We start from the raw sequence: 24,904 nt of genomic DNA, 5'->3' as shown, positions 1-24,904 counted from the left end.
AGGCAAGACTCGAATGTTTATCGTAAGCAAATTCCACAAATACAGATTCACTTTGCAAGCTATTTAAACGCAAAGGTAAATTAGCATCAGAATAGGTAGGCTATATAAACGTCCAGATCGTCTTGGCATTGATTAATTTTGTATACAGCTTCAATCGGAATATATCATTCTTATGTGTTGGTGTCTAGTTTACTGATTTTCATTGTGCCTTGGCAGAATTTATCCACATTTCTAGTTTGGACAATTACGAAATGATAAAAGTCGCCAATTGCGGACCGCGGGACGATAGTTTGTGGCCCCGCCTTGGTTTGAAAGTGTGATGTTAGTGCCACCCACAGGTCACTCAGATCAGTTAGCATGATTAATACATTTGATATAAGGTAGCTACCGAAGTATGTGCACCAAGATGGCGCACAATTTGAACATGGTGCGTGTACCAGGTTAGGGTTCAGGTCGTGTGCCATCTTGGTGCACACACTTTGAGAGCACCGACATAAGATATGAACACGTACGGCAAAAAAATACATTTTATCATCTATCCCCCGAAATGCATATGCGGTACGGTGACCTAACTGGACCGTACCTGTAGGCCTGATATTTAATCAGAAAATCGTTTGAAGTAAGTTAAAAACAGTGATTTTTGACGTCACTAACGCTTAGATTTATATTGATTGTCACATTTTAACCATGTTATGGTGAGACATCACGTCCATCGGCCAAATGTTTGATTGAAACATCAGCGCAACAATGATAGCAAGTTGAATTTTATATATTGCACATCCCAAACATGTCTTTTCCAAAGCCTGCAGTGAAGAGAAAGGTTGGGGATTAGCACAGACAATTGCAAGAGAAGTTGAAAATGCAATATTTCTTTGTTGAACATAGGGGCACTCTCGACATATCTTATCTGCACAGAGAAAGTTGCATTGCACCAGGAATACAATTTAAAAAGTCATTACACGACAAGACATGGGGAGTATACAAAATATCAGGGAGATGAAAGAGCTAAACGAGTTGCCAGTCTTAAAACATGTCTACTGAAGCAGCAAAATTTCTTCAAGAAAGCAACCAGTGTAGTGCAGCAGTCGAAGCTAGCTACGTGATTAATGAGAATATTACAATACCCGGAAAGCCATTCACAGAAGGTGAGTTTGTAAAAAAGTGCTTGTTACAAGCTGCAAGTACAATCTGTCCAGAAAAGAAAGGCCAGTTTAGCAATATCAGCCTTTCTGCCAACACAGTGGCAGAGCTTATTTCTAACCTGTCAAGTGACATTTATGATCAAGTGTGTGAGAAAGCCAAATGTTTTCATACTCAGTCACTCTTGACGAGAGCACAGACATCACAGACACTGCCCAGCTCGCAATTTATGTCCCTGGTGTAAAAATGACAATTTTGAAGTGATGAAGGGGTTGCTCAGAGTAGATCCAATGCACGACTAGACCCCATGCAAGAATCAATGCAAACACAACACAAAAGTGTATAACGGAATTAGAAAAAAATTGAAATATACACATAAGAAATAACGTCAGAAATTCATTGCAATCGATAAGGGGTCGCAAAGGAGTCAGCGACACCTGTTGGCTGATTAATTCAGAAGGAAAAGAATAAAATATACTAATTTAATAATTCAAAAGTATCACAAAATGAAATCACAAAATATCACTGGAGTAAGAAATGACGCAGCAGCGCCCTCATGGGTTTAACTGTGCGTTCACGAACCATGACAAACTGGTGCTTTCTATGTTATCTATCCCAAGACCGAGATGAATCCCATCACTCCGTATGTAGATTATATCTGTAGTGATTACTACAGTCAAAGTCTGATATATTATATAAACAGAAGCGAAAAAAGGTCAATTTTTAAATGACTTGAACACGTTTTTTGATATCAGTAGCGACGACAATATTTATCGGAATTTCAAGATTTAATGAATGTGATGAAAACGGACTTTTTACATATTAGGCTTCCAAAATAAACGGTGCCTCCGTAGTATGTGCACCAAGATGCCGCACAACCTGAACATAGTATGTGTACCTGGTTAAGTTATCAGGCTGTGCGACATCTTGGTGCACATACTACGGAAGCGCCAAATAAACTAACAAAAGATTAATCTTTACACAAACAAGTTACAACGCGATGCTTTGTTTCATATTGCGCGTGCTATCCATAATTAACTTAATTAAATATCACAAATTCCATGTTTACATTTAAGGCTCTCACTCTTAACCGTTGTTAGGCATTTCTGATACACAAAATGCAATCATACAGGAGCTATTAGCTAAGCATATTTAGCTCGCATGGGAGTGTTCAATTATCCTTATCAAACTGAAATTTATTATCCAATATTTGTGAAAGGGCTGGGTTGTAAGGTCTGCCAGTACCAGCTTTCAGTCCACACCAATATTCCCTTGACGACCTGAAACGTGAAATAAATGTATGTTATGATGGCGGATTTGTATTGAATAGGCTTCCATCGTATTTAGGCCTACATATTTTGTCCGTGAATAAGAAAAGCCGATAAGACGGTTTAATCGTATCGTCCGGTTACCAGTCCATGTCGGGTATGGGAATAGTTAGTCAGTTAATAATTTCTGAAGTATGGACTTGATGGTGGAGGAAGCCGTAACCGATCAGCGGTTACGTGTCGAGGAGTCCAACAATCCTTTCGCACATACCTATCGCCACATGAGATTCGTACCTGTGAACCCACGCAGGGTACTCAAAGAGGCGGGAGCGAGCGTATTCCTAACGCTTAGCGCAATGCGCCACACCGTCTTGCAAGTTTGAGATTTGCAAGATTTGTTGAATCAGTCTTATTTTTTAACGGACTGTCAAACTGAACTGCTCAATGGCTTACGGGATTTTTGTGGCTTCAAAATTTCTAGATTGGGTTGCAAGAGGAGTTCATAATGATTAAAACATGTTCAAGAGTCGGAGATTCTGGCTAGAATAGATATTAGAATAAGAACGTTGCAGTACAATCTGCGATAATAAAAAATGTATTGCATTCCTGAAAACCCGAATTCTGATACTTATATATATGTTTGTGGGTAGTCGGTGTGCAGTTTTACCCACGGTTGATTGGATGTTCAACTGTATTATGCCAAAACGAATTCTGCCACCGCGAACACCGAGAGAATCTTTTTTTATAGAGAGTTATGAATCCTATTTTATAGATTACATTGACCCGACTTCTTATCCTTTCGCTTGTTTGTATGGGCAGAAGATTCAAACTATAAACTTTGTTTGCTCAAATCTGATTTGAACTGTACTCCATATTACGGCGCATATTGTTTTGTAAAGTTTCACAAATACTTTGACTTGAGCGAGGTTCCCAATCGGCGACTGCATTGTTTGAAGTACTTTACCGTTTGATTACTTAGCAATGCCAATATTGTGTTAAAGTTATTATTTTCAGCGACGTAACTGCCAAAGAAGATTAAAACTGCTTCATCATGAGATTCTCGGAACAGCTCCGATAGGCACTAATAAAAAAACGTATCAAAATTCACTGTAAATTTGAGTTGGGTTGCGCGAGACTAACTTCCTATCTTTTTTCTATGCCTTTATGCTAGTGGATCCGTATGCGTATACTGCAAGGATACTATAGCTGGAATAAACATGACTATCCTATCCAATTAAAGAGTCCAGCTGCACACTAACACAAATGTATTTGCGTAACGTTTCGTCTGACCCAAGTCGGACTTCCTCAGACAAGCAGTTTACAACAATGGCAAGAAATAAATTTGATAAATAAATTGAAAATCTCAAATCAAGTATGACGCAACAATGCATAAACATTTGAATTTGCATTTAGCCGTAGAAGTAATGATGGGAAAATTAGAACCACAAATATCAGTGGAGCTCATTTCAGATGTAATTAAAAAAAATTTATTATTGCATTTACGAAAATGATGGGTAACTAAATGTAATTAAAATTAAGATTATGGGCACTTAGAGAACCACGAGGGAGTAAACCAACATTTAAACATAAATCAATGCTTAGTTTGGTGAGAACCAATTTTAAAATAAAATAAGGTTAAAAGTTATTGCTGAATTTTGATCCTAAATAGCGTTAAAATATAATAATAATTCATAATAATAAATGAATGAATGAACCATCTCTCACTAATATCTTTTACCCTGCTCATGCCACCTCAAACATATTACTGCAAACATTTCAAAGGGACTCTTCATAAGAATAAGAAGATCGTGCTCAAATGTCGAATTTTTCGACAAGCATGCAGAAATTATGAAACGCTATCTCATGCAACGAAATTACGAAGAGACTTCTATTGACAAAACAATAAAATTGGTAAAAGAAATGAACAGAGATTATCTTTTAACACCGAAAGGTACAAAACAAAGTCAGCAACTATTGCCATTTAATACCAACTACCACCCAAACCAACCGCACTTTAGAAAAATATTTTCGGACTACCAATATATTCTTGACAACAATGCACGACTAAAAGAGATTTTCCCTCAACCTCCGAAAATTGCATATAGAAAGTGCCCTACATTACGCGATAGACTGGTTAGAGCTAAACTACAACCAGTAATATCACAGAAAGTACAATCTGGTTTTTATAAATGTAATAGAAAAGCAAGCACCACCTGTAAATATTCCGAAGAAACAAAAATAAGTACCGGGAACGTGACGGGAGTCCATATAAACAATAACGAAAGAATAAGTTGCAAATCAAAAAATGTTATTTATCTAATAAACTGTAAGAAATGTGCGACGCAGTATATCGGCGAGACCGGAAGGTCGTTAAAACATCGTATAACAGAACATCTGAGAAGTATTACGGAAAGGAAACATGATTTAGTAGTGGGAGAACACTTCAACAAACTGGGACATTCAATAAGTGACTTTTCAGTAACGAGAATAAAAAAACTATTCAGAGACCAGGGCTATCGCCAAACAGTAGAAGCATACTACATCAACAAATCCGGAACATTGGAACCCCAAGGACTCAATTCACGGGAGAAATAGACTGTAGACTCATCTAAGAATTATTATTTAATAATAATTTTCATTTCAACATCATATAATATTTAAATTTAACAATCACCCTTTTTCTTAATATTTTATTATTACTCGCCCCTTGATTGACGTTTTATTTTACTATTATTTTCAAGTGTCCCAAGTTTAATTTTAATTATAATTCAAAACCTTGGATTTATGTGCTTGCGATAGTTTTTTAATTATTATTTTTTTTTGTCCTACTCGAAATATGCTAGATGGTTCATTCATTCATTTATTATTATGAATTATTATTATATTTTAACGCTATTTAAGATCAAAATTCAGCAATAACTTTTAACCTTATTTTATTTTAAAATTGGTCCTAACCAAACTAAGCATTGATTTATGTTTAAATGTTGGTTTACTTCCTCGTGGTTCTCTAAGTGCCCATAATCTTAATTTGAATTACATTTAGTTACCCATCATTTTCGTAAATGCAATAATATATTTTTTTTTTAATCACATCTGAAATGAGCTCCACTGATATTAGTGGTTCTAATTTTCCCATCATTACTTCTACGGCTAAATGCAAATTAAATGTTTATGCATTGTTACGTCATACTTGATTTGAGATTTCCAATTTATTTATCAAATTTATTTCTTGCCATTGTTGTAAACTGCTTGTCTGAGGAAGTCCGACTAGGGTCAGACGAAACGTTACAAAAATACATTTGTGTTAGTGTGCAGCTGGACTCTTTAATTGGATAAAATTCACTGTCTTTGCGTTTTTTTAAGATAATATTACAGGTCACTAATCCTTTATTTTCCGCAGTAAGGCTCTCAAGTGCTGCGTGATGCGCGCTATCTATAAATTAATATAAATTATGCAGTGAACAAGTTGTATCTTACTGTTTTCCAGAAGCAATATTTGAAACTGCACTCTTCTTAAAAAATACCCCACCAAACGCTTGCATCATATCTCTGATGGGTGGTTGTTTTCCTCCTCGTTCTGGAGCCAACTGAGATAAGACAAATAAAAGTGTTTTTTGCAGTGGTAAGATTCAGTCGGTTCGTTCGTTCAGTCGGCTTTCCGCGAAACTGTTTTTGTTTTTATCTTTTACTTGGGCAATCGCAGCAATACGCATTGCAGCCGGCGTCAAGCGTTGAATTTGGCGTTTCGGAAGTTATGCATTAGATTTATATAAAGCTTGTCATGTTAATGTAGCTTACACAGTGACATGTATACATAAATTTTCTGCTATTAGTTAGTTCGATACAAAAAATAAGCAATGGTTATATACGTATGCAAACAAACTTGTGTGCATATAGTTTCGGTGGATGTAAAGTCCAATTTAAGTCAGGAATTACAACCTTATAATGAGCAAGCCATACGACAATAAATATCCACCATCTTAGAACTATTACGCTTATCACATTGTGCGGAGAATTATATTTAGCGCTTGAAACAAACGTATGATTTAACTTACCTCTTGTGATATTGCTGCTATAAGATGAGGTTCGAATCCACAGCAACCACCAATATATCTAACTCCGAGTTTCCACGCTTTCCTGGCAAACTCATGAACCTCTATTCTAGTCATAACACGAGGATCTAAAGCTGTAACAGAAATCGGGCATTCTTAACAAAATTGGACTATTTTCATTTGGCTTTGGCAATACACGCTCTTTCCTTCATTGCCATGGGGCCAATACCTAACTTGAATGACCACTGAATCATATGTGATGTACGGGAATATGTACGTATGTGTATGTATAGTGGGATTGTACAGTTTATAGAATATATACTTTGGTCAAAGCACGTATGTTACCATTTTATTCTGGTCCTGTCGCCTACACTGAAAACAAATTATGCGTACGAAATGAACTCAGTTTGTATTAATTTTAGATAAATCTATACTAAATACCGAATGGAAACTCGGGTAGAGATAGGTATCCCATTTGACTTGTTTCCGTTTCTGGACAATGCATTCCCAATGGCTGACACAACAAATATGGATGTAAGTCTTCTTTCTCTAATGCTTCTTTCACTCGTTTTATTACTTTCAGACTGGTATTAACATCATAAATGCAATTGTTTCCTGGAATGAAACATTCGAAAAATATATTAATGTCTTGCCTCCGTCCAATATGGTACATTTGAACACTTCTAACCTATTATATCTGCTCCTGTTTTTGCCATTCTTATCGCACATTCTTCAACTGATACTCCGTTAACATCACCCATCACGCCTAATCTCATTGATAACGCGAACGGTTTCTTCAATTTCTTCATTTCACTGGCACATATTTCAACTTCACGGATGTCGTTAAAAAACTGAATATTAAAAAAATCTGGTTCTATGACATTTGAACCCACGTACATTTGAACCCACGGCAATTGCACCTGCATACTATTGCACCTATGGAATTTTTTTGTTTGTTTTGCGGATATTAAAACCATACTAACCCTAACCCATGGGTTTTAGCCGGCATAAAGATTGAACCCGCTGATATACACATGGGTTCAAATGTACATGGGTTCAAATGTACGGTCACCACAAAATCTATGTCGAAATAATTTGAAATCTATCAGTACATTAACTAGAAAGTAATACAATGATCGGAATTAAATGTTTGGTAGTTGAACACATTCTTCATACCTAACGTATATCTTTATCACAGTTTATTGCCAAATATCATGTTGGGAATTCATCTTTATCGCCAGTGGTGATATTCAGGGGTTTGTGCAAACGTTTTTGGAATGTCATGATTATCAGGGTTCTAGATTTTTATCGGTCTCAGACGTCAGACCCCAGAAAATGAGTATAACATTCACCACAGCTGACAGCTAGCGTTTTATTTGACTTTTCGAATGTTATGTATTAGATTTATGAAAAGCCTGTCATGTTAATGTAACTTACGTAGTGTCATACACACCTTATTTGGGAGAACCAGTTGCTGACGAGGTTGATACAAAATAGAACCCGTTCCTAGAATTTTGAATCCAACCACTGCCTGAAACCCTAATATTCAAAATTCTTACTTCACACATAACAAAATCTACATCGTGTTTTCTGTAGACTTCTATCTGCTTGCTAAATTCTCTGCGGACAATTGATTCACCTTTCTTCTGAGCAAAGGCAGGCACTGGAGATATTCCACCACATACAAGACAGCCATTCTCATCTGCGGCTTTCCTCGCTAGTTTGCAAGCCGCATCATTCAGTTCAACACTCTAAAAGAGAATAAACAAATAAATATGTAATATCACTCCCGAACTATAAAATTATAGGACCTCAAACGGTGGGGCGCGCCCTATAAGAGGGGCCTAGACAATTTTTGAGAGGGCGTGAAGCTAACCGAAAATAAAAATATTTGTTAGATTTGATCTTGACCATCTTATTTTGGATATTAACATTTCTCCATTATTAACGTTCCATCCACGTATTTTCAACATTTTCTATAAATAAAACATACTTTCGCTTTACTATCTGTTATTTGTAGCTTAATCTTAGATAGTTATTTTTGAAGTGGGGCGCCAAACTTGCAAAATTCCAGAAAGGGAGCACGACTTAAAAAGTTTGAGAACCACTGCATTAAATAGTGCTATCGTCAAAATTTTATGAATCGCTGTTCTTACAGTGTGCGTGATCTCATTTTTATCTTGAGCATACGTGAGTCTTCCATCACTGGCATAGAAAGTACATGTTTGTACAACATCTGCTCCTGCTCTTACGAATTCACGATGAAGCTGAAGAACTGCATCGGGATATTCCACAGTAGCTTCTGGCGTCCATGGTCCCGCTTTTGCATAGCCTCGCCTTTCCAAAGTGAAAATCATACTACCATCGCCGATTACTGGACCTTCGGCGAGGCGTTCCAGTATTCCCTTCTTTTCACTCATTGTTAAACGGAATAATATCAATATAAATTAGTAAATAATATACAATAACCAATGGTATCTTGAATTCGAAAGAAACATAAATATTCACAACACCCTGTACCGCTTTGCACCCCATCTCAGTAAGCGACAGTTATCTTGGATAATAAAGTTAACAAGTGGACCAAGGCGTAAAGTGGGGAAAAATCAGAATTCGAGACTTTGCGAAATTCGACTCCAATATAAGCGAAAATCGACGCAGTTTAAGATATAGCGTGGGCCAAGTTAGGATACAGTTTTTGAATTAATTATTTATTATTAACTGCTACCGTGATTTTGGCTTATGCTGTATATATATGTCTATTCAATGATAATCCCAAATGTGGTGGATTCACTTTGACTTAATGAACAGAATTAGGTAACGCTAGTTCCATTCCGTTTATGATCACCGTTTCGCCATGAGGTATAACCAGTGGTGGGATTCAGGGTCTTAACGCGAACCCGTTGTTGGAATATTGTGATGTTCTTGTTTTATGTTTTAGCTATGCATTTCATTGCAAAGCAGCTCCCATAGTCACATACATACATTTCTAAGTAAAAATATATATTTCTTGTGTTCGTAGCTAAACTGTTATTGTTGTATTTTCTGAGGATATGCCTTCTATTTCTGAATGATACAAACACACTGCTCGGTTTCCGAATACATGTATTGATATCATATATATTTCCGAATGCAAAGTGAACAGTTTAGAACTGGCTACAGCTGGACAAAATCAAATTTTCACTGCAAACATGAGTTGCAGCTTCCTAATAGTTGGTCATTTTATAAACTTGTTTTGGAGTCCCGAGGGCATGACACTGTAACGCCGTCGTACTCAGAACGACGGGTCGTCTAATTTTCGTGTCCTGTGACTAAAGATTAGTTATAATTTCAATGTCCAAATCAAATTAGGATGAATTGAAACACGTCCAACTGTTACTGTTAACTGCAGTTAGTTAAAATAATCCAAATATGCTATACGAGCATTTTATGAAACGAGGGAACCTGTTGTTAGTGAGTTAGATACAAAATGGGGATCTTTTATACAAAGCCCCTGCCACTGATGCAAAAAATTGAGAATTGGAAGAACACCTCGCCACGTTTTGAAATAAATAATTAGCAATTATTCATTTAAGGTTAGGAATGATTTGAAAATTTAAATTTCCAGCACAATCTGCATACATAAACGTAACTGGATAAAAACTAATTTTCGATTTTGAGCGTGGGTGAGGGCTTTGTATGGAAGATCGCAAAATATAACCCGTTCTTAAAATTTTGAATCTTACCACTGAGAATCACCTACTGTTATGCGCTAGCCCTCATCCCTTCAAACGTTGTTGCAAACCATTTCCTTTATCGAAACTAAATATACAGCAATTATTATACATTGTAAGGCTTCCGTTGATGTGACTCAGTCGTTGAAATCGAAATATCATTGCAAACAGTTATTTCCTCTTGTCAGTAAATCAAACAATTTCGGCGTGCTCGTCTCAATTTGAGCTCAGCTTACAGGGATTACATCCAAGAAGGATTTGTGGGTAGCAATGAATCTGTATGTAATATTCTAAAAACGACTTAGGAGAAAACGACTTTATTTTAAATTACATAGAACTTGAGTTTGTCTATATAGTTTGAACGTATGTAAAATCACAAATTACAAAAAAAAATTACATCCCTTTCGAAAAGGTTCCTCAGCAATATGTTATTGCCATGCTAATTTCCATAAATATTAACTTTTCTTTCTTCTGCATCTATTATCTTGCTCTAAGAAAACGGGTACTTCAAAACTAAATATATGCCACAGGCACAGTTAGATGCCGACACAAGTAACACAGCGATTCCCGTTTTCTCCTCTTGTTTACAGACCTAGCTATTTGAACGTACGCCGACCTCCCGTGCCGCGCCGACCGCATGTGCACCGCGACTGCCGCAGTGAATAACACTTATCAACTGAATTCCTGTCGTTCCGGCCGACTGCACTCGCTAATTAATCTATGTTTTATATTTGTCGCAAATACTTTCTGGATTTATTTTTGACAAGTCTTCTGTCTGCTGTCGGATTTTTGCGACGATTCAAGACGAATTTAAAATAGACAACGTTTTGGATATTCGCCAGAACGACATTCCTGAATTCCACCAAATAAGAAATGGTACATGAAAATAAACATGAATATACACAAAAGATTACACTGCATTGCATGTCCAACGTCGCAAGCGACAGTTTATATGAATGATAGAGTAAACAGGATTGTCGTGAAGTGAGGTGAGTGAAAAAAATTGATGCACGAGAACTGTTTAAATTCGTGCCTGTGAATAAAAATATTCCATTTCCGCCTTTCTCACCATAATTAATTGTAAAACATAAAATCGAACTTTAATTTCTATTTCAAAAACTTCGGATTTTAGGGATTGTAATAATAACTGAGAATCGCCTTGTATGCAAACGACATGTACCAATCTTCACAAACTGCGACTGGGAGCCGTGCGGAATAATCCACCCACTTGCCCTAGCCTAGGACTTTTTAATTTAGAGCAGAATAATGATACTCGTAGAAAGTCGTATTTTTGTATGTAACGGGTTAGATCCCATTTTTTTCGTAAACCTATTTATAATGTTCTTTTCCTTTTTTCTATATATTACACTGTTAGGCTCAATCGCTTCTCAATAACCAGCATTGGTTTTTCGCGCCTCCTTTCGCCAAGAAATGCCGTTTTAATGTTTCTTAATTAATTATATCAGGGGTTCCCAAACCGCGGCCCGCGGGCCAATTACGGCCCGCGAGACGATTTCAAATGGCCCGCCGAACATTAGTGAAACTATAACCATGAATAAATACTAACACGTTCAATTAACCGGTAACAATTCAATTATACCGGTATCTTAACTTACGTACCGGTATTAGGATTGCGTACGGCAGTCTTTTAGGTATCACGTTTCAGCCCTTTATTAAGGAAGCTTGAAGATGTCACAAAAACGAAAACTAGACACTGCAAACAGGCGTTTTTCGGATAAATGGCAGCGTTCTTATTTCTTTATTGAAAAGAATCAAACTTCAGCGATTTGTCTTCTTTGCCAACAAACTATTCTTGTTCTATTCCTGTTAAACTACGGTCGAGACTGACAGATAATCACTAAGAGTGCGGTATTGCAAATACAATGTAACAAATTGGAGCCACGTTTTGAACATCAGTTTTCGAGCAAACCCCAATTACACGTATCTACAAAAATGCAAGTAAATTATGTTGGTTATTCGTTTTTTTTTAATATTCATATACATTGAGACGTTTTTTTGTTTAACAAAAAAAACATGAGTCGCTATCTGGGGTCATCTCTTATCTCTGGGGTCAATCTCAACCTCAGTGTCAGTGGATAATATTGGTAGTACAACTGCAAAAACCATACTCACCAGAGATAACAGTGTTTTATAAACTTCAACTACAAATTTAATTAGATAACAAACCTTGGGTGTCGCTGCCTGATAATCAGTTCCCAGCGATTTCCCTTCCCAGTAAAATGTGTGTCAATTTTACTTTTTTCATAATTTCGTTTGCTATTTTTACTGGATGGAAAAAATACACTTGACCATGATATGAGTAGACATTTATACGAAGCCGTACTCCAGATGAGCAAGTAACCTCATTAGTCGCTATCAGTTACAAATACTTTTTGAAAGTCGTGCTTGTTATTCCTCGGGTATTCTATCACCTAACTATCATACTTATGAATTTTATTACATAACAAACTGCAATACTGGGTGTATCTAGAATCAATCTTGCATCCTATTTTGGTGCCTATTTGCGGCACCCTAGCCTTTTCTAACCCCAGCCTTTACGTCGGGCTTTTTTGGTCATCTCGCTTTACTGGCCCGCGAGTATCCTCGCCTTGAAATGTTGGCCCGCGGCCAAATAAGTTTGGGAACCCCTGAATTATATTGTTCGTACAAAGTGTGTTTTCAGTATAGTGAAAATATAAATTGTTGATCAAGTGACATTCTGCGATGTCATGTATGGCAACTTCAGCCTTCTATTAACCTTTCACTGATATTCTCCATTTCTGATGTGATATTTTCATACAACGTTTTATATGAGAAGTTGATGACGTATTTCCCGCCCTCGCTCAAGAGTTTCTTGTCTTTGATTTATCGTTTTTGATTCTGGTAATTTGGATTTCAAACGTATACTTACCTGCATTGAGGTTTTGAGTGTATTTCATAATCTGCTATTTGGAACAATTTAATTCGATCATGCAACTTTATAATGAACATTTGGCAGTACAGCCATTGTGTGCTTATTTCACTTCTGTAGAAGTCAGTTGGGTTTATTTCGCCAAGTACGATCTGAATAGCACTGGGAATAGAACATACTTTCTCCATAACGAAAAACAAATAGGATAATGGAAATCAAATTTGTATGTATTGTGTAATACTGAATAAATTGAACAAGAATCCGAATAGAAACGTCGATAATTTTTATGGCGCCTCGATGTTGTATTGATCATGACGTAGGCTACTTTTAAATGTAAATCGTCTCATGTTTGTAATCGACAAAAAAAACACTATATTTAGTACTAAATGCGATGGACACAAGTGCTGTACATATAAATGGGATCCCAAAATTCCGGGCTTTAAACCTATTTTTCTTGTCTTGATTCTAAGACTGACATGGGCAAACTACGGCCCGCGGGCCAAATCCGGTCTGTTGGGTAATTCAATCCGGCCCGCCTGATGCTGCTACAAACAAACTAGAACGAGGTTCGATGTTTCAGCTAAAAAATAGTTAAAGGAGTTTGTTGAGATTGCGATTGATTGATATTGTTTTCCACTTTCACTTTCGAAACAAGGTGAATATTGTTCATAATTGTAACTTTTACGTCACACTTACATGGCCCGCCAGACTAGGAGAGCATTTTTTTGGCCCCTTCTTCAAAAACCTTGCCCACCTTTGTTCTAAGACAATTTCAGTATGTCGAAGAAGTAACTTTCGCTTTCAACAAAGAACTGCCTGCTCCATTGCATACTTCTTACCGTGAAATGTGGAGCATTTCGGAAGAACGGGTTCTATTCAGTATCAAACTCAGTCACAACTGATTCCCTAATTTCAGAAAATGCGTGAAAAATTGTATGTTACTACGTAAGCTGGATCGACCGAAAACGCTCTGCATAAATCTAACTAACACCTTTCGAAACGCCAAATATAACGCTAGTCCACAGCTGCGGTGTATCCCATTTGCTGCTGTCGTCTAACGTCAAAACAAAAAACAAGAACGAGTTCGCTAATATCACAACATTCCAAGAACGGGTTCACTAACCCTATCGTGAGCAATAGCAACCTTTTTTTTTATTTGCGATTTCCACTTGAAGAACTAAGATTCAAATAATATACAAACTAAGGTTATCATGGTTGCTTCTTACCTAATAAAACCGTTTTTCTAAGTTGATACTTAGTGTCTTAGAATACAAGTTTAAATGTCAATATTTTTCTCTAACGTTATAAACGTTGAAGTTTACTATACTATGGGATGTCGAGGTCCTTTGGGAGCCCAAAGAGTACGTTATTTGTGCAACAACGCATGGAACCAATAAGCTATGCTATTCACGACGTGAGTAACGACCACAGTTTCGAGAGATGAAACCTATTAATTAATCAATTTTGTTCGATATAAAGTGATCTTCCAAGATGATTTTTTTTGGTGGAGATTTTGTACAAAAGATTACAAACTAAACCTCGCCAGACGAAACGTCACATAAATACAAGACTTTTTGATTTAATGAGGTATGGATATGTCGTCTTTTAATGATAAAGTTAGGGTTTGTAAAAACCAGACTTGATTTCTTATGAATTATGCATGTTGAGCATAGAAAAGGCAAAGAATGCCCCGACTCGGTATTGAATCAGGGGCCTTCAGAACTTCAGTCTCTGTCAGATTATCATATTGTATGGACATCAAGTTGATTGATTTGTAGTCATCGCCTTGATATCTTGTCCATGTCTATGTTTTTTTCCAATATATCAATCAGTTAGTCGGCATCACAGATAAAACAAATGAACAGAAATTATTGCATTATTTGTGTACTTGAGTTGCGAGGGGACCTCGGAAGATCTTTAAGCAGAGACGCCTCTGTCGCTTGTACAGGTTAGTTAGCGTCGATAATAGGGTCATTTCATCTGCCTTTTGACGTAGTCAAAGCATGTATTTGTGTGCATATATTTCCTCTATGCTCTTTTATATGGACGCTCTGAAAATTACAATTGTCGAGTGAAATATTCTTAAATAGTATTCAAATAATTTGCAAGATAGATTATAATTATAAGTTTAAAATGTGTTCTTCTTCACAATGAAAACCTATTTGGATCAGTCCCTCTAGGTCATTCAACAACCCTCAAAGAAAAATATGATGAAATTAAATTTGCACTTGAAAATATTTCATACAGACAGCACCAATGGATCATATGTGTCGATTTGAAAATGGTAGGATTTCTCCTTGGGCTACAAGGTGGCTACACGAAATTCCCTTGCTTCTTGTGTTTGTGGGACAGCAGGGCAAGAACAGAGCATTGGATAAAAAAAGATTTGCCTGTGCGCAGTGAGTTGATTCCTGGCTTTCTCAATGTTTTGGCTCCTCCTTAGATCGACCGTTCAAAAATTGTGTTTCCTCCTCTTCACATAAAGCTTGGCATCATGAAACAGTTTGTGAAGGCTCTTGAGAAAGATGGCGACTGTTTCAAATATATTTGCAGGAAATTTCCAGGTCTAACCACAGGAAAATTAAGAGCTGGAATTTTTGATGAACCCCAGATTCGAAAGTTATTGAATGATGTAACTTTCTGTAATTTTATGAATCCAACAGAATTGAGGGTTTGGACGGAGTTTACAATTGTAGTAAAATTCTTTTTGGGAAAAACAAAGGCGCCCAACTACAAAGAGCTTGTTGAAACACTACTTACAAGTCTCTGTCAACTGGCTGCAAATATGAGCATCAAGTTACATTTTTTGCACAGCCATCTTGCCCGTTTTCCAGAAAATCTAGGTGATGTGAGCGATGAGCAAGGGGAGCGCTTCCATTAAGATATCAATGACATGGAAGTTCGCTATCAAGGTCGTTGGGATTCCACCATGCTTGCAGACTACTGTTGGCCTATCAAGCGCGATGATGCCGAGGCCTCCCATTCTAGAAAATCAGTAAAACGTCAATTTATAGCCGATGACATCTATTAGTAAGCATTTATTACAAGTTCCAGCTTTAATTGTGAATATTTTGGTGAGATTCCATGGATATGTTCAAGAAAATTACAGAAAAATATTGTTCCTTCATTTGCCTATCTTTATTGTAACAATCGGCTTCCTGCAGAGAGGGATATACCATAGAGGAAAAACTAGACCTGATAGAGAAAAAGTAACAGCATTTCTGAAATCAGCGCCCTCAAATGTGCTAAAAACGTTTAAAACATCTTAGACACCATAAAAAAAATTTTTTTGTTGGCCAGTGTTATCATATATTTTCTCTCGTGCTGATGGAAATAGGCAACATTATAAAATTTGTTGCTTAACAAGAACTTGGAAATTTTACTCTCATCCAGGCCTATGTACAACTGCTATATACATTTGGCTTTCTCCAATAGCTTCGCAGCGGAAACGGCTTTGAAACCTGATACTGTATAATAAAAATGGGAAACGTTGACAAACTAGAGTCTAGAACTCTAGACTACAGGGTGTTTTCGGCGCTGACAAAATGCACAATTGACTTACTGACTTAGCAATAAAATCTTCCAAACCTTTATTTTTGGTAACTATTGTGTAAAAGAAAACTGCCTCATCCACAGCATGGAAATGTTTTTTTTTAAAAGGTAATGCCGATCAAGCTAAACTGAAGTATATCTCACCAACAATACCAACCCGCAAAAGAGTTTCATTGCTTCGATAATTTTTCTTGAATAATACTCAATATGATTTTAAAAAATAAAATCAAACAAAAATATGTTAATTAATCTATAAAATAAATATACTTATATAATAGTAGCAATGTTATTGATTTAATTATTAACATAAACCTGACGTACTAATATTAAAAATTGAAAATGTCTCTTCTGTGTCTTCAATGTGTTAGAATATTACAATGTAGGCAATGTGTTACAATATAGAATCAACAGTTTTTGTCAGATAAAGTAAATTGTAAAGTATATATGTCAAGGTATAGAGGAAACTCTACATCCACTATCTCCAACTGGATTGTCGTTTATGAAGAAAATTTTGCTTTGTAATTGCTATCATATTACTGATATTCTCCATTTATATTATTAATATTGTTGTTAATATTATACTTATTTACGCACACATTATAAAGCGGGGTGCGACTTGCGAACACCATTAGATAATGGTCCATGGAAGACTGAATTAACAAAGTATTGTTTATGTATATTGAAGAGACAATAAAGAGTTTTATAATGGGCGAAGGACAGAATTCAAAGAATCGCTTCTTTAACTACACATCGTCTTTTTACATATGACCCAATAATGGTTTCAGTTTGGTGAATAAAATTTTTAGTGTTAGAAAAAGTAAAAATACGACGAATAAAGATAACGATAAATACAACAATGTGTAATAAAGCATAAACGCGAATACAAAACATTTTACAATAGCATATTGTCGAAAAGATGAAAATAAATGATGTTTATTTCACTATATAAGTACAACATATAAAACAATATGTATTTGAGTGATTAAATGTGCATTCTATGTGCAGACTTATTTTTTCAATCATTGTAGGCTAGTTTATGGTTGATTACAGCAGAGCAAAATTCGTAATTTCAACCCAGGTCGGGGAACCTTTTTCAAGGAAATTTCTTGAGAAAAAGACAGTGATATTTTCACGAAAATTGTGCGCAAAGTTAAAAAACGGAAAATAACATGATAAATATCATAATTCTTTTCCCATGAACATCAAAACGGGAGGCAATCTCAGATACAAATAATTTTCTTTGTATTCATCCGAAAATAGTAGTATTATGATAAGAATGACTGTGAGGCCTATCTGTGACTGTAGCTTGAACTAATGTTACGTGATGAGCAAAGGGAAACAACCTAAGTTTCCATTCATCAAAGGAAGCTATGACACAGATAGTAGCAACTAGGATTACAAATTCCAGTACAAGCGAATCAAAAATTATCAAGTGAAAGTACGAATTGTATATAATAGAAATTATAGGACCAACCATCATTGCAAAGAATGTTATTGTTGTAGCGATCGAAGACCGTTTAATTCGTTTCATTAATCTTCTGTGGAAAGACAGAGAGTTTCCTCTATAATCTTCTGTGGAAGAAAATTTTGCTTTGCAATTGCTATTATATTACTGATATTCTCCATTTATATTATTAATATTGTTGTTAATATTATACTTATTTACGCGCACATTATAAAGCGGGGTGCGACTTGCGAACACCATTGGATAATGGTCCATGGAAGACTGAATTAACAACATATTGTTTATGTATATTGAAGAGACAATAAAGAGTTTTATAATAGGCGAAGGACAGAATTCAAAGAATCGCTGCTTTAACTACACGTCGTCTTTTTACATATGACCCAATAATGGTTTCAGTTTGGTGAATAAAATTTTTAGTCTTAGAAAAAGTAAAAATACGACGAATAAAGATAACGATAAATACAACAATGTGTAATAAAGCATAAAAGCGAATACAAAACATTTTACAATAGCATATTGTCGAAAAGATGAAAATAAATGATGTTTATTTCACTATATAAGTACAACATATAAAACAATATGTATTTGAGTGAATAAATGTGCATTCTATGTGTAGACCTATTTTTTCAATCATTGTAGGCTAGTTTATGGTTGATTACAGCAGAGCAAAATTCGTAATTTCAACCCAGGTCGGGGAACATTTTTCAAGGAAATTTCTTGAGAAAAAGACAGTGATATTTTCACGTAAATTGTGCGCAAAGTTAAAAAACGGAAAATAACATGATAATTATCATAATTCTTTTCCCATGAACATCAAAACGGGAGGCAATCTCAGATACAAATAATTTTCTTTGTATTCATCCGAAAATAGTAGTATTATGATAAGAATGACTGTGAGGCCTATCTGTGATTGTAGCTTGAACTAATGTGACGTGATGAGCAAAGGGAAACAACCTCAGTTTCCATTCATCAAAGGAAGCTATGACACAGATAGTAGCAACTAGGATTACGAATTCCAGTACAAGCGAATCAAAAATTATCAAGTGAAAGTACGAATTGTATATAAAAGAAACTATAGGACCAACCATCATTGCAAAGAATGTTATTGTTGTAGCGATCGAAGACCGTTTAATTTGTTTCATTAATCTTCTGGCATTTGCATTATGATTTTTTCTTAATTTCCATAATGGATAAACAAAAAGAAAAAGTAAAGAAAATTGAAAAATTATCAAAGCAATATACGCAGATGCTGTTTGCAACAGCAGTAGGGGGGTGGGATCTTCCTTTTCAGATGAGCAACCTATTGAAGTATTGCTATATTCGCCACGAAAAATCATTATGAGTAAACCCGTAACCAAACCAATGATCATAAAAGCTAAGACGAGCCAACTCAATACTTGCATAAATTTGTTGCATATTGGCTTCAGTAAATCTGACTTGTAAAATTGTCTCTGACGCAACCAGTAAATCAGATACGGTATAAGAAGACAAATAGCGACTAAAAAATGCTTCACATATCGCAGGTTTCTGCATATATCCACTTCATGGTCATAAGAATAACGTAATTCAACAGCATCAAGACATCCCACAGCAACGAACAAAATCAGAAACGTAATGATTAAGTATCTCATGACGTCACTAGCTATATGTTTTCTCATTCTTGAATATCGATTCTCCTGACGAATTCGGTTCATGATTTCCCTGTTTTCTTTTTGTACTTTCCATTCATAAATCAAAGTTACGACCAAGACGTAGAAGTTTATGAAAAATGTAAAAGATGCAAAAACTACAGCCGCCAGCCATTGTCTATATACTTCGTCTTTATAGAATGAAATGGTATCATTGGCCGAAATATTTTGACTTATTTGTAGAAACCACATCTTGTAGAAACTATTAGAAATTTTATTAGTAATTGTTTTTAAAAACAACAAATAGGTTGAAATTAGTGCATTGCCATTAGTACATTGAAAGTACATCGAATTTTAGCCTCAGAAAACCATGCATATAAAGATTTTTGTTTTATATATATATAATGAATATTGTGATTTCATATGATTGTATATGGGGATAATTTTGTTATTTTAGTAAGATTTTACTGTTGTTTTTGAAATTAATAATATTAAACGGAGTCAAACAAGTTAATATATAGATCAGGGGTGGCAAAGCTGCTTAAAGCAGAGTAAATTTTCCTCATTTAGTTAAGATTTATTCGAATCATACAATTCAGATCTAAGTCCTGTCTAATTTTTAGTCGTAAGTGTTGAAAATTCCTCTGAAAACCTTGCCAAGTATCCATATTATCTAAACAGGAAAATATAAATATTCTCGAACCATCAATGTTACATTACTGCTCAAACTTCAGTATCTAATTTACAATTCACTCCAAGTCCGACTCTTCCTTCGCTCGCTTGGAATTAGAAATAATACGGCATTTTGATGTCAGTGCTACCATTGCGAATACAATTTATCACACTACTCTTGGAGTGAGACAATAACTTCCCCGTATTGCAGATGTTTTTGTGGGATCGTTTGTCAGTCCAGACATTCGATATTCTGCAGTTTCATTTCTAAACCTTGGCTGAACCTTTTATTTGTTTCGTAAAAATATGATCTATCAGGTTTGCCCAAACTCAAATATTGTATGTGTATGACGTATTTTGCGCGTATACAGTACTGTATTTTTCCTGATTTGAAACACATTGCGATGCATGAAACTGGTCAAGGTAATTTTTGGGACATTTTATAAATTCACTCAACATCAGACGCGATCGACTACTTGAGACGTGGCACGCTACCGGTTGATGTTTGCCACCCTTGATATAGACTATTCTAAATTATAAATCGTCATAACTTGTTTTTTACTGGACATAATCGAGTTAAATAGTCCCGAACTATTTCACAACTAATACCTAGTTCTAGTAATATTTATCCCAGTTCCACGCGTAATTAAGACATTTTTATGTATTATTATTTAGTTTTTAGTACATAAACTATGGCCATTGTTCACTAGTTGATTGTCGTATCGTACGTTGGAGTTGAAAGTTAAGAATTGTCTCGTTATGGTTCTGAGTATAGTTCTAATTCGACAACTTCGAATTCGAAAGCTTTTTCCTCCCCAACAACAAACAAACAACAACAAGTCCATATTTACTTTCTTACCAATAGGCATGCATTATGAGAAATTTTCTTCTACGTTTTCAAGGGCATGTGTCTACTTTCAACTTCATCTAAAACTCCTGGATTAAATTCGGTAAAATTCCTCATTCTCATTTTCGTGGACAAAATATAAGTTTTCTCATTTTACAAATATTCTGATAAACACTTTCGGCCCTGTCCGATTTAGCGACAAGCAAAAAATTTCTGACGTTATCCCACATTCGGTATAGATTTCATGAAAGTACTGATATATATGCTACCACCTTTCCACCAATTACCTTATATAACGTTGCCGTTCAATTGACAAGAACAATGGAATGCAAACTCCAGAGTCAGAATTTTTTAATACATCCATTGACACCCTTGAGCACTGCGTCACAATCAGGAAGCGTTATAGTAAATTTGCTGAAGTGCTCCCTATTGTCATTGCAACGTACGAAAGAAGCGTTACTGCTCAATTGACTGACTGACGTAGCAATAAAATCTTCCAAATATTTATTTTTGGTCACTCTTGAGTAAATGAAGACGGCCTCACCAACATCATGGAAATGGTTTTTCAAAAGATAATGCCGATCGAGCTGAACTGAAGTGTATCCCACCAGCAATACCAACCCCATGACAGAATTTAATGCTCTGAGAATTTTTTTTTGAATACTTTGAAACGCATTATATACTCAACATGATTTAGACAAATATTATCAAACAAAAATATGTAAACACGGTAATATGTGCTGTACAGTGTTCCAAACTGCTATGCGTAAAAAAAACCACATGGTTATTCTTTGAGTAGCAAATTTTTGTTCCTTTGATAAGATCGTAAAAAGGAAACTTTCACAGATTAGAATTTAAATTCAATTTAATTTTTTTTTTTTTTTGAAGATTTACGCATTCGAGTTGCCACTTGCCACCAATCCTAATAACCAGTATAACTAACCAAAGATTTCTACATCTTTTCACGACCCACTACGATTCCTTTTGCGACCCACCGGCCACCAGTGGGTCGCGACCCATAGTTTGTCTCATAGTTTGTCGCTGTCTATGTCAAATTATGTATCGAGGAAACTTTACACCCACCTTTCCCGAAAAAAATTTTGTCATTTTTGGAAGAAAATTTTACTTTGTAATTGCTATTATATTACTAATATTCTTCATTTATATTATTATTTATTATTATTATCAATTCTAAACCACGTTGGACTAAACTCTACAACCACCTTTCCTAACAGGGTTACTGATATTCTTTATTTATATTATTATTATTGTTGGTAGTATAATGCTTATTTTCGCACACATTTTAAACTACTTGCACTAAACAAAATCGGAATTGCGACCTGGAAAAAGGGCAATAAAAGTTTTAAAATAGATAAGTCAAATTCAAAGAATCACTGCTTTACACACGCGTAGTTTGATGAATTAAATTCTTAGTCTTGGAAAAATCAAAAACACAACGAATAAAGATAGCGATAAATAATAAGTACATGATAAACCTACATATTATAAACTACAACAGAGTGTAATAAAGAATGAAAGCGAATCAATATAAATATGAAAATTAATGAATAGTATATTGTCAAAAGGATGAATATAAATGATACCTAATTTTACTATATAAGCATACAGCATGTAAAACAATATATGAGTAATTAAATGAGCATTCGCGTGAGACTTATTTTTTCGCTGTTTGTAGTTTTTAGCTAAGTAAAGCAAAGTAAAATAGTAATTTCAAAATAGTCACGAGAACCGCTGTTTTAATTTAATGAGTATAATAGACACAATGCAATTGTGCAAAAAGTTAGAAAAAATCGGATAATAGATTTTCCTATTTGCATCACAGGGTAAGGCAGACAATTAGTATTTTATGTATTCATCCGAAAATAGTAGTATTATGATAAGAATGACTGTGAGGCCAATCTGTGATTGTAGCTTGAACAAATGTTACGTGATGAGCAAACGGAAACAGCCTAAGTTTCCATTCATCGAAGGAAGCTATGACACAGATAGTAGCAACTAGGACTACGAATTCCAATACAAGCGAATCAAAAATTAACAGGTGAAAGTACGAATTGTATATAGAAGAAATTGAAGGACCAATCGTCATTACAAAGATCGATACAGCTGTAGCAATTGAACAACGTTTAATTCGTTTCATTAATTTTCTGGAACTCGCATTATGAATTATGATTTTTTCTTAATTTCCATAAAGGATAAACAAAGAGAAAAAGTGAAGAAAATTGGAAAATTGCCATAGCAATATATGCAAATGCTGATTGCAAAAGCACAATGGGGATCGTATATCTCTTTTCAGATGAGCAACCTAGTAAGGTATTGCTGTATTTGCCACGAATAAGAATTATAATTAAACCCGTAAGAAGCACACCAATGATGATGAAAGCTAATACTAGCCAACTCAATGTTCGCATAAATTTGTTGCATCTGTAAAATTGTCTCTGACGCATCCAGTAAATCAGATACGGTATAAAAAGACAAATGGCCACTAAAAGATGCTTCACATATCGTAGGATTCTGCACAGATCCACTTCATTGTCATAAAAATAACGTAATTCAACAGCATCAAGGCATCCGACAGCAACGAACAAAATCAGAAACGTTATGATTAAGTATCTCATGACGTCACTAGCTATATGTTTTTCATTCTTGAATATCGATTCTCCTGACAAATTCGGTTCATGATTTCTCTGTTTACCTTTTGTACTTTCCATTCATAAATCAAAGTAACGACCAAGACATAGAAGTTTAAGAGAAACGTGAAGGATGCAAAAATCACAGCAAACAGCCATACTCTAAATACTTCGTTTTTGCTGTAAAATGAATCGGTATCATTGGCCGAAACATTTTAGCTTTTTTGTAGAAACCACATATTATAGAAACTCCGGAACGTTAAAGCAATGAAAATTTAGTTATAATGCTTTTTAAAAACAAAAATAGGTTAAAATGAGTGCACCGACATTTTGCATAAAAAGGAGCGTTTATACTTATATTTATTTTGCACCACGGATGTTATGCAAACAATATATTTGTCGAGTTAGGCTTTTTCATATATGTTATTTAAATAATTTGCAATTTGAACCGGCTTCTGTCCCTTGTGCGGATAACGTTGTATCGATCGTTTATCGTAGAACATTCGGCAAAATGTTAGGGCCATCTTTGCAAAAAATCAGGAAATTGATTTTAATTATTGTTGTGAATTTCATACCAAGTTAACAATTATAAAAAATATTTCCAATGTTTCCAAGTGCATGTATCGACCTTATGCATTATCTAAATCTCATTGACCATTTTCCGTAAAATTTGTAAAATAGGCCGAGTCAGTAAAAAAAAGCAACTAGTCTACAGGCTCCTTCTCGTAGACAAAATAAATGTTTACTCTTCTTAAAAATACTAATAAACAATGTATGTCTTTTGCTATCGATTTCTGCTTCAACAACGATCACAACGACACTTTTTTCATCATGCCCATATTTGGTATAGTTTTCTGGAAAATATCCTCAAAGCACTGATACGTCTTTTCAAGTTAGTATAACGTTGTCGTACCATTCAGTTGATCGATTGACAAGAACAACGGAATGCAAACTTCTGACTCAGAGATTTTTCAATAGATCTATTGACACCCTTGAGCACTGTGTTACATT

General features: G+C 35.2%; 1 protein-coding gene across 1 annotated transcript; it reads right to left on the bottom strand.

The window, feature by feature from the left end:
* Positions 1–1,570: 1,570 nt before the first annotated feature.
* LOC120328890 (betaine--homocysteine S-methyltransferase 1-like) lies at positions 1,571–10,457 on the bottom strand. The gene is made up of 7 exons (XM_039395453.2): positions 8,617–10,457; positions 8,020–8,211; positions 7,149–7,311; positions 6,902–7,075; positions 6,464–6,594; positions 5,886–5,995; positions 1,571–2,420 (listed from the first exon to the last, which is right to left on the bottom strand). The coding sequence occupies exons 1-7, from the start codon at positions 8,878–8,880 to the stop codon at positions 2,312–2,314; spliced, it is 1,143 nt and encodes a 380-aa protein (XP_039251387.2). The 5' UTR covers positions 8,881–10,457; the 3' UTR covers positions 1,571–2,311.
* Between the last annotated feature and the right edge of the window lie 14,447 nt (positions 10,458–24,904).

This window comes from Styela clava, chromosome 7 (assembly GCF_964204865.1).
Source record: "Styela clava chromosome 7, kaStyClav1.hap1.2, whole genome shotgun sequence".
Classification (NCBI taxonomy): Eukaryota; Metazoa; Chordata; class Ascidiacea; order Stolidobranchia; family Styelidae; genus Styela; species Styela clava.
Note: the sequence above shows the minus strand (reverse complement) of the source record. Positions and strands in the feature narration are given on the sequence as shown.

Excerpts from the sequence above, each read along its gene's own strand:
- LOC120328890 (XM_039395453.2), bottom strand. The coding sequence starts at position 8,880 with ATGAGTGAAAAGAAGGGAATACTGGAACGCCTCGCCGAAGGTCCAGTA. Across the intron at positions 6,595-6,901 it reads TCTACCCGAGTTTCCATTCG|CTTTAGATCCTCGTGTTATG; the intron begins GTATTTAGTATA and ends TTTCTGTTACAG. Across the intron at positions 5,996-6,463 it reads TAGCAGCAATATCACAAGAG|TTGGCTCCAGAACGAGGAGG; the intron begins GTAAGTTAAATC and ends GTCTTATCTCAG.